Below are 12102 nucleotides of genomic sequence, written 5' to 3' on the forward strand. Positions count from 1 at the left end.
TTTCTATGTTCGTGTCTGAAGCTTTCATTTCCCGTCTTTCCCTTTTTATGATATTCCACATTGCTTTTACTTTATTGCTGTATTTGTCAATTTACTCATCATTCTGCATCCTTTTTGCTTGTCTTATCACTCTTCTTAGGCTACCTGTGTAGTTTTTATAGTATTCTGTTAGTTGGGTGGAGTCACTACTTTGTTTACATAACATGTAGAGTATTCTTTTATGTTTGCAAGAGATTTTTATAGCTGGTGTAATCCAACTCTTGTTTCTATTATTATTGTTATTTATTCTTACTGGTTTTTGTGGAAAGGCCTCTTCAAAGTGGTGGATCATTTTGTCAAGAAATATGTTGAATTTCATGTTGACATTATTGGCTGCGTACATCTCTGTCCACTTTTCTTTACTAAGGAAGGCATTTAGATTGTTCAAGTTCTCTTGGCTGAAAAATCTTCGTAAAGTTTTAGGTGGGACTGGGTTTTTGAGGTATCTTTGCTAACATCGACCTTTAGAATAACAGCTTGGTGGTCGCTGAATCCTGCATTGTATACTTCTAGAGTTGGGTTAAGTTTATTTCTATTTGCAAAAATTTGATCTAGAGCTGTCTTGGATGTGGGTGTTATTCTAGTGGGCTTGTTTACAAGGCCATGCAGATTATAAGTGTTTGCGATGTTAATCAATGTTTCCCTGTTTCTGTTGTGGGTGAGAAAGTCTATATTAAAGACACCACATATAATCACATCCTGTTTCCATCGACTTCTTTTGGATAGGAACAAGTCCATTTGTAACAGAAAATCATTAATACTACTGGAGGGGGGGGGGGGGATGTTAAATTGTAGCTACAATTAGATTTAGATCTGTAAGCTTTATGGCTGCACATTCAAAGATCTTGTCTGTTCCTATTTCCTTTAGGGTAGGAAGTGGGCTATATTCAATGTGTTGTTTGATGAAGATGGCAACCTCACCATGTCCATCATTTGATCTGCAGAAGTGTTAGCACAATTTGAAGTTTGGTAGTGAGATTAACTTAACCACATCAGTGCAGAGCCAGTGCTCTGCTAGGCATACTACTGAGATATCACTGAGTTCACTGGTCAGCAAAATGCTTAAGTCATCAGTTTTGTCTCTCAAGGATTGGACATTGTGATAATAGATTTTCAGGTCTGAGTGGGGTTTACTCAGGGGCCTTGAAGTCATATTTACTGTGTCACTGACCTTTAGTTTAAATTGTGCTGTATTCCAGGTATGTTGACTTCTGAGCAGTTGCGCTGGTTTTGTTGTTCGTCCTTGGCAGCCGACTCATCTTCCAGGTGGGCCTGAAAAGTATCCACATGCACTTCACACTGTTGAGGCATTACACTGACGTTTTGGAGGGATATCTCGATAATGTTCACCATCACATTATGGATCCTTTCAGGTTCTTGACCTTTTTGTGGGGTCAGGGGGTTTGTGTTTTGTCTCTGTGACTTCGTGACCTATTTGTCTACTGTAGTTTGCACAGTATGGCCACTATTACTCTTTTTATTTCCCATCTTGTTTGTCTTTATCCAATTGCTTATTAGCGTCTGTTTATGGTTTCTGACTTGGCACAGGAAGTGGTAACTGACCCACAACACAAAAGTTTTAAAAAATTGCATATACACAGACAGAAAGACTCATTATTGTACAATAATGTGATTGCAGAAAAATTTCTGGAAGCAGTTACTTCCATAGAATATCTAGGAATGTGCGCACGGAGTGATTTTTAAGTGGTACAACAACATAAAACTAATCACAGGAAAGCCAGATGCAAGACTGAGGTTCATTGGAACAATCCTCAGGATATATATATATATATTCCATCAATAAAGAGGTTTGTTTACAAGACACTCATTTGACCAATATTTGAATAATACTCATCAGTATGGAATACATGCCAGACAGTATGGAAAGAGGAAATAGAAAACATACAAGGAAGAACAGCAGTTTCAGTTACAAGTTCATTTCATAAGTGTGAAACTGTCACAGAGATACTCAGCCAACTCCAGTGGTAAATGCTGCAAGAGAGGCATTCTGCATTACTGTGTGGTTTACTGTTAAAAGTTCCATGGGTGTACATTTATGGAAGAGTCAACCAATATACTGCTTCCTCCTACGTACATCTCACAAAAACAGCATCAAAATAAAATCAGAGAGACTTCAGCCAACATGGAGGCTCACCAGCAATCATTCTTCCCATGAACCATTTGTGACTGGAATGAGAAAAGGGGGAAGCGACACTGGTACACCAAGTACAAGCCATAACACATGGCAAGATCACTTGTAGAGTACAGATGTTGACGCACATGTAGAATTGGTGCTGCTTACTTTTAACATTATTTTTTACAGAATGATGAAGCAATTCTCAGTGCATTGTTAGTGCTACCTACAACTATGTCTCATAAAAGAAAGCTAACTATACACTCTGAGCATGGACATATGTTACAAAACATAATTCTGCATCATGCCCTTCCCTGGTGACACTAGCTTCATCCTGCCCTGCACCCCCATTTAAAATACAGGGTGTCCCATTTATCTTTACCACCCTAAATAATTGTTTGTCCAGATGCAAATTACAAAATGTTTCAAGCAAACGTTCTTTAGCCATCAGGGGGACATCAATCAGCATGATTGCCTTCATTGTAGCTTTGTTTTTTACAAAGATACATACAGCGGTATGACTTTTTTAAATGACAGCCTGTATTTTTTATTTGGTAATTAATTTCCTCTCCTAAAGACCTCTTCAAAAATGTATCGCAGTGTACCATTCACTGAAGCACTTATTAATTACATAACACAACAGTGACTTTGAGCCCATGGTCATAAACTCCTCCACTTACTGTAGTTCCTTCTCTAGATTGTCGCACAGATGACAAAATGGTATATATCGAAATTGATGATAGAAGGATAGAAAAACAATTAAAATTGCTCAAAAGATGAAAGGCCACTGGAACTGATGGGATACCAGTTTGATTTTACACAGGGTACGTGAAGGAACTTGCCCCCCTTCTCGCAGCGGTGTACCGTAGTGTTCCAAAAGATTGGAAAAGGGCACAGCACATCCTCGTTATTAAGAAGGGACATCGAATAGATGTGCTGAACTATAGACCTATATCTCTAACGTCGATCAGTTGTAGAATTTTAGAACACGTATTATGTTCGAGTATAAAAACTTTTCTGGAGACTAGAAATCTACTCTGTAGGAATCAGCAAGGGTTTTGAAAAAGACAATTTTGTGAAACCCAGCTCGCGCTATTTGTCCAAGAGACTCACAGGACCATAGACACGGGTTCCCAGGTAGATGCCATGCTTATTGACTTCTGCAAGGCGTTTGATACAGTTCCCCACGGTTGTTTAGTGAACAAAGTAAGAGCATATGGACTATCAGACCTATTGTGTGATTGGATTTGAAGAGTTCCTAGAAAACAGAATGCAGCATGTCATTCTCAGTGGAGAGAAGTCTTCCGAAGTAAGAGTGATTTCAGGTGTGCCGGAGGGGAGTGTCATAGGACCGATGCTATTCACAATATATATAAATGACCTTGTGGATAACATCTGAAGTTCACTGAGGCTTTTTGCGGATGATGCTGTAGTATATTGAGAGGTTGTAACAATGGAAAATTGTACTGAAATGCAGGAGGATCTGCAACGAATGGCAATTGAATCTCAATGTAGACAAGTGTAATGTGCTGCATATACATAGAAAGAAAGATCCTTTATCATTTAGCTACAATATAGCAGGTCAGCAACTGGAAGCAGTTAATTCCATAAATTATCTCGGAGTAGGCATTAGGAGTGATTTAAAATGGAATGACCATATAAAATTAATCGTCGGTAAAGCAGATGTCAGACTAAGATTCATTGGAAGAATCCTAAGGAAATGCAGTCTAAAAACAAAGGAAGTAGGTTACAGTACACTTGTTCACCCACTGCTTGAATACTGCTCAGCAGTGTGGGATCCGTACCAGACAGGGTTGATAGAAGAGAGAGAGAAGATCCAACGGAGAGCAGCGTGCTTCATTACAGGATCATTTAGTAATCGCGAAACCATTACGGAGATGATAGATAAACTCCAGGGGAAGACTGCAAGAGAGACACTCAGTAGCTCAGTACGGGCTTTTGTCAAAGTTTCGAGAACATACCTTCACCGAAGAGTCAAGCAGTATATATATCTCGCGAAGAGACCATGAGGATAAAATCAGAGAGATTAGAGCCCACACAGAGGCATACCGACAATCTTTCTTTCCACGAACAATATGAGACTGGAATAGAAGGGAGAACTGATAGAGGTACTCCAGGTACCCTCCGCCACACACCGTCAGGTAGCTTGTGGAGTATGGATGTAGATGTAGATAACAAATGAAAACCAAGTAAAAACATAACACAAAATTGACTTTGTCTCTCCTGTACCATTGCCCAGGAGTAGAACATTCAAAGATGCTCAAAGTGGTGACCCTGGACACCGATACACTGGTGCACTCGTTGAATGGATGAATTATGTACCGCTTCCAGTGTTGCCTGCTGAAGAAAATTACAAGCAACCACGATACGTTCCTGTATGTCCTCTGGAGTTGTTGGAATATCGTGCTAGACAATGTCTTCAATGCATCCCCAAAGAAAAAGTCTGAAGGATTTAAATCAGGAGACGTAGCAGGCCACGTAACTGTTCCTCCTCGACCAATCCATCTGGCAGGCCAATAATTGTAGTACCAAGCATCCCACACCAGATGTTAACTTTCCACTGACACTGATATTCCACCTGTCTAAGCCATTGTTGGTTGTCACTGGACCAATAATGCATGTTACTTGTATTTACCTGACCTTTGTTTGAGAAGGAACAGTCATCAGTTAACAGAACATTGGAGAAGAAGTTTGGGTTGGCGAGGATTTGCTGCTGTGCACACTGATAGAACTGTACACAATTCTGGAAATCATTCCCATGCAAGTCTTGGTGTAGGTGGACATGGTAAGGATGGAACCAGTGACATGTAAGAATTCCATGTACACTGGTTTTAGGAATGCCAATCTCATGTCCAAGCTGTTGTGTGCTCACATGTGGATGGATTTATAGCAACGGAAGCGAGAACAGTAACTTCGGTAGCTTCATCAGTGCGAGTGCTACTACAATTGCATTGTCATGTGTTGAAACTTCCCGCTTCCTGAAGTGTCGTAACAACATGAGAAAACGTCCCTCGGAAAGGTGGGTTCTTATCAGGATATTGCTCTCTGTACAGTTCCGCTGCCTGCTTAGCATTTCGCCTACCTTCAACAACAACAGTGAAAGAAACATTATGTTGATGCAGTTTGTAGGAAGGACAGCCTTTACTGTAGGCCTACTCTACACAACAGTATTTAAAAGGAGTAAACTGTTGTACTAAATGTACCCGTACATAAGAAAACAGTATTGTAATTACTGTTCTGTTAACTTACATTCCCTGCTAGATGAGTAGCATTTCTACCTTCATTTCATTGGTGTACATTCTACTCACATAACTACATAACTCTTCAACTGATGATGGTTGACGGAATGACGGGTGTGACTTCTACTTATGTTTACATTTTTCTTCTGTCAACGTCAGTGCGTGGACATGTTCCATTACCCTGAGTACCTGCACTAAGCGCTGGAGCGTCAACATCAGTATTGTGTTATGTAATTAATAAGTGCTTCAGTGAATGGTACACTGTGATACATTTTTGAGTAGGTCTTTAGGAGAGGGGGAGAAAAATACAGGGTGCCATTTAAAAGAGTCATACAGCTGTTCATATCTTTGTAAAAAAAATAAAGCTACAACGAAGGTAATCATCTGATTGCTGTCCCCCTGATGGCTAAAGAACATTTGCTTGAAACATTTTGTAATTTGCATCTGGACAAACAGTTATTTAGGGTGGTCAAGATAAACAGGACACCCCGTATACCAAGTTGAAGTGCATTCACAGTACATAGGCCACTGTTTCACTTGACTGCTTAATGCCCTACTTTTGAGTGGCGGAAACTGGAAAACTTTAGGCTGCCAATACCTTGTTTATGAACACTGCCATTAATGATGATAATAATAATAATACTGTGTTGGCTCTACAGCAGAGTAGTAGCTGTTAAATACTTACTGTTGTGTTGTGCTGTCAATTAGTTCATTTGTTATTGTGAAGTGAATAATGAAGCAATGTCTGACCTACAGCTGACACTATTTAAACCTTGGAGAAGGCATTTTCACAAGATATTTAGGCATATCTGATGTACATATGTCAGTTTTACTGTCAAAGATGCACGGTAGAAAGGATGTGTGTAGTTGGTGAACTACATTACGAAAATGATGTTTATTCATTTGTTACACATGCTGTAAGCACCACCACACTGTTACACATGTTAATGCTAGTATTTGGAGAAAAAAGTAATTATTGGTAACTTAGGTAACCAGTATTATAGTCTCAGAAAATAGTGATAACAGCAATCATCTGCTAATAATAATTTAGTTTTGTGTGCGAAACATGAATGAATCCTTTCGTATTCAACCCTCAGAAAATTGAACTTTAGCCCTCAGGGGATAACTACACCCAGGTTGGGAACCACTGCTTTACAGGATACAAAGGTAGAAATATTCACTTACTGTCCATGATACATACCTTTATGACTATGTGTTCTCTCTGCATTTGCATTTAACACCGTTCTTGTAATACCACTTAAAGGAGTAAGACTTCTGTTTAATGGTACATCCTCAAGTGGTGTTAACTGCCAATTTCTGCTGGCACTCTGATCATTTCCATTCCTCGTAACAGCTAAAAAGGAAACAGCCTTAGTGTAGTACGATAAACATTTTGAGACAAACACCATCTTCTATATTTCAAGAAGATTGTGTCCCATTGCTCTTAAATATTTGAGAAAAGTCATACTTCAGAACCACTAGTAGCAGATTATGAACTAAATTTTATCAAACACCAGTTTCAATAAAGCAGTCATCATCAACAGGTACCATAAAATTATTTACGCCAGCAAGCATGACAATGTTCTTACTGTGGCATCAAAAATAAAAGACCACCATGCCTCATGGAAACTGCCATAAATAGAAAAATGCAAGCATATAGTCAACAGTAAAATTCAGTGGTATAGTTAAATAACCTTTTGTACACAATGTCATATTCATGTTACCACTAAATCTTCCTGGGTGCAGTACAATCTGTATAGTGATGATTATCTGATTCAAGTATACAACTGGTTTCTGTACAAAACTGCATACTGATCAGTATACAGCCTGTCATCCGTGAAAAAGACAGAACCTGAGAATATCAATATGTAAGAGACTATTTGATTATACCAACACATTTTACTGTTGACTTTATTTGTGTATTTTACTACTTACTTCAATTTCAGTGACTCAGGAGTCTTCTTTTATTTCACTTTTGGCACCACAATAAGAATGATGCCATACCAGCTAATTAAACCAATTTTACTGTAACTGATGATGATCTCTTGACCAACACTGACAGTTAATAGAGATTTATTTCATCAGCACATCTTGGCAGTTCTGAAATATGAATATTTTTAACTATACTCACTGCAAAATTCACATAACACCTAATCTTTCTGTTTTAAAACACAAGACGTCATTCTGTACCAAGTTTACCACTTGTTCTCAACATTTAAATATTTACGATATTTGATCTATTTCTATATTTTATCTGTTTCATTCCTGCTTCTACATCTACATTTACATCTACATCTATACTCTGCAAACCACCATGAGGCACATGGCAGAGAGTAAGTCCCATTGTATCAGATATTAAAGTTTCTTCCTGTTCCATTCACATGTGGAGTGTGGGATTAGATTCAGTCTTCGTTCCATAGACCCAAAAAATGAGATGATTCTCATGGGTGTGGAACATGTCAGAAAATATAACATAAAACATCTGAATATAACATTTACTACCTTGATCATTTGTCAGGAGATTGTCGAAATAGCTAAATGCAATGCGGTAAACGGGAACAGCTAATATTTACAGAATTAACAAGCTGTCAGAATGAAACATTATTATGCACTATTAATAAATTTATCATACACAAAATATCTAATCTTGACTGTTGTGACCAAGTGCTGTCAAAACAGAAATGTAACAGATAGTTTTACTCAAGCTGGCTTAACAGTCTCTGTTAAGGCATTCATCTATAGAGTAGAAGGAGTTGCCTATCAAAAAGTCTTTCAAACTCTGTTTAAACCGTGCTTTATCTGAATCCAAGTTTTTAATGGTTGCTGGCAATTTATTGAAAATGTGTGTTCCTGAATATTGGACCCCTTTTTGGACCAAGGTAAGTCATTTTATATCTTTATGTAGACTGTTCTTATTTCTAGTACTGATAGTATGTATTGAGCTGTTGATTGGAAATAGAGATGTATTACTTGCAACAAATTTAATTGAGGAATAAATATACTGAGAAGCAGTAGTGCACCAGCCAGGTTAGCCAAGAGCACTAAAGCGCTGCTTCCTGGAGTCAGGTAGGCACGCTGGCCCCGGATCGAATCCGCCTGACGGATTAACGATGAGGGCTGGTGCGCCGGCCAGCATAGATGTGGTTTTTAGGCGGTTTTCCACATCCCACTAGGTCAATACTGGGCTGATCCCTACGTCCCACCTCTGTTACAAGACTCACAGACATTTTAAAACGTTTGCACTCTTTCATGGCTTACACTAGATGCATACAGATGGGGCACACTTAATCCTGTCCCAGGGGTACGGGTGGCAACATGGAAAAGCATCCGACCACCCTCTCATACTAGCATTGCCAAATCCATAGTAACAAGTCCGACCCCACGTTGCAGTGGGACAAAGGCTGAAGAAAAGAAGAATACTGAGAAACAGTGGTTAGAATACAAAGTTCCATGAACAGGTTTCTACATGATGTTCTAGAATTTACACCACAAATGATTCTTATCACACACTTTTGCACACTAAAAACTTTTGCTCAGTTTGATGAGTTGCCCCAGAATATGATCCCATATGACATAATAGAATGAAAGCAAGAAAAAATGCAAGTTTTTTATATTTATATCTCCTACATCTAACATCGTTCTCACGGCAAATATAGACTTGTTTAGGTGCTTAAGCAATTCTCTGGTATGCCCTTCCCAACTGAATTTATTACTGAGTTGTAATCCCAGAAATTTAACACTGTCAAAGTCTTCGATCTGCATGTCTTCATATGTTACACACATGCTGGAAGGAAATCTCTTACAGGTTCTGAACTGCATATAGTGGGTCTTCTCAAAGTTTAATGACGGTGAAACAGCTTTAAACCACTTATTAATGTCAGTGAAGATTTGATTAACAGCTATTTCTAAATCTGTACATGACTGGCTACTTATTGCAATGTTTGTATCGTCTGCAAACAAAACAAACTTAGCATCTGGCAATGTAACATTTCGCAGCACTGCCAGTGACACCAAATATTCTACTTTACTTAACAGAATGCTGTGGCTCATACAGTCAAAGGCTTTTGACAGGTCACAGAAAATGCCAGTAGCCTGTAATTTATTATGTAATGGATTAAGTACATTCTCACTGTAAGTGTAAATAGCTTTCTCTATGTCAGAACCTTTAAGAAATACAAACTATGACTTGGACAATGTATTATTTGCAGTCAGATGCTTAAGGAGACACTTGAACACAACATTTTCAAATATTTTTGAGAAAACCAGCAAAAGTGAAACTGGTCGATAGTTTTATGGTATCTCTTTATCTCCTTTCTTGTAAAGAGGCTTAACTTCAGCATATTGAAGCCAGTCTGGAAATGTTCCGCTGAATAGAGATTGATTACACAAATAACTTAAGACAGAACTCAACTTGTATGAGCATTCTTTGATTAATTTCATTGATATGTTATCATACCCATTGGAATACCTAAAATTTAAGGATTTTATGATAAAGGCTACTTCTTTTGGAGATGTGTGTGTTGTTTCCATTTTACTGAAGTTATTTTTAAAGAATGATTGTCTGAATGCCTCTGTGCATGCAGTAATTATTCTATCTTTTCCTCATGATCCCTATATGAGTGATATGTAAGGGGTTGTAGTATATCCCTAAAGTTATCAATTAAATAGGTTCTTGAAACTTTGTCCATAGACTATCTCTGGAGGGTTTACATCTGTCTTCAACAGTTTGCCAGTTCCATTGCTTCAGGATCTGTGATACACTCTCCTATGGATTAAACAAATCTGTAACCATTCGTGATGCCCTTCTCTGTATACGTTCAATATCCCCTATTAGTCCTATCTGGTACGGCTTCACAGACTTCAGCAATTCCTAGAACTGGTTGCACAAGTGATTTGTAAGCAATCTCTTTTTCAGACTGATTGCACTTCCCAAGTATTCTACCAATTAACTGAAGACTACCACCTGCTTCACCCACAACTGAACCTATGTGATCATCTCATTTCATAACCTTACGAAGTGTTACACCCAGGTATTTGTACGAGTTGGCTGATTCCAACGGTGACTCATTGCTTTGTTTAGTGCAAAATTTACATTTCTTATCAAGATCTGACTGAATATTTATGCAGCTGTGCTCAGATAGTACTTCATTATAGGTAATTGTATCATCTGCAGAAAGTCTGCTAATACTACCCACATCAAAAAAAGTTTTACATCAACTCAGTTCCGAGAGTTCCAGAACCTGTACAGAAAATTGGAGCAGAGATCAACATAAACATCATTTCCGCCCATTTTATTGCTCTTGAAAACCACACATTGCATGTTGTACCACCATACAGCAAGACCTTCAGAGGTGGTGGTCCGTACCGGTACCTCTACTACCTGGTAGCACGTCCTCTTGCATTGACACCTGCCTCAAGATGACTGGGTGTTTGTGTTGTCCTCATCATTTCATCATCATTCGTGAAAGTTGGGAGATTGGGCTGAGCAAAGATTAGGAATTTGTACGTGCACTGATAACTGCGCAGTTGAGTGCCCCACAAACCAATTATCATCATCATCATCATCATCTTGAATTGATGCATGACTGAATTCGTCATGGCATACTATCCACAAGTTCATCAAGGCATTGTTGGTCCAGACTGTCCCACTGCTCAACAAAGATTCGGCATAGATCCCTCACTTTTCAATATATCCCAGGCATGTTCGATAGGGTTCATGTCTGGAGAACATGCTGGCCACTCTAGTCGAGCGATGTTGTTATCGTGAAGGAAGTCATTCACAAGATATGCCTGACCACTACTGGTGTATGTCGGCCCCACATAATGCCACCCCAAAACAGCAGGGAACTTCCACCTTGCTGCACTCACTGGACAGTGTGTCTAAGGCGTTCAGCCTGACTGGGTTGCCTCCAAACACGTCCCCAACAATTGTCTGGTTGAAAGCATATGAGACACTAATCGGTGAAGAGAACGTGATGCCAATCCTGAGCAGTGCATTCGGCATTTTGTTGGGCTCATATGTACCACGGTGCAGGGTGTCGTGGTTGCAAAAATGGACCTCGCCACGGACGTCGGGAGTGAAACAGCACATCAAGCAGCCTATTGCGCACAGTTTGAGTCATAACACAATGTCCTGTGGCTGCACAAAAAGCATTATTCAACATCATGGCATTTCTGTCAGGGTTCCTCCGAGCCATAATCAGTAGGTAGCAGTCATCCACTGCAGTAGTAGCCCTTAGGCGACCTGAGCGAGGCATATCATCGACAGTTCCTGTCTCACTGTATCTCCTCCATGTCCGAACAACATCACTTTGGTTCACTCCGAGACGCCTGGTCACTTCCCTGGTTGAGAGCCCTTCCTGGCACAAGGTTACAATGCGGACGCGATCGAACTGCAGTATTGACTGTCTAGGCATGGTTGAACTACAGACAACACGAGCCATGTACCTCCTTTCTGTTGGAATGTCTGGAACTGACTGACTATTGGACCACCTCCATCTAATAGGCACTGCTCATGTTAGGTTGTTTGCATCTTTGGGTGGGTTTAGTGACATCTCTGAACAGTCAAAGTGACTGTCTGCGATACAGTACCCACAGTCAATGTCTACCTGCAGGATTTCTGAGTTCTGGGAACTGGGGTGATGCAAAACTTTTTTTGATGTGTGTATT

At 39.4% G+C, this 12102-nt stretch overlaps 1 protein-coding gene across 1 annotated transcript in view; it reads right to left on the reverse strand.

The window, feature by feature from the left end:
- LOC126482224 (zinc finger protein on ecdysone puffs-like) overlaps positions 1-12102 on the reverse strand; it is a 157439-nt gene that overhangs the window by 125906 nt on the left and 19431 nt on the right. Inside the window, exon 2 of the mRNA XM_050106203.1 lies at positions 6635-6787. Coding sequence (XP_049962160.1) covers positions 6635-6787 — 153 coding nt within the window. The remainder of the gene's footprint in view (positions 1-6634; positions 6788-12102) is intronic.

The sequence above is a fragment of the Schistocerca serialis genome, chromosome 5 (assembly GCF_023864345.2).
Source record: "Schistocerca serialis cubense isolate TAMUIC-IGC-003099 chromosome 5, iqSchSeri2.2, whole genome shotgun sequence".
Classification (NCBI taxonomy): Eukaryota; Metazoa; Arthropoda; class Insecta; order Orthoptera; family Acrididae; genus Schistocerca; species Schistocerca serialis.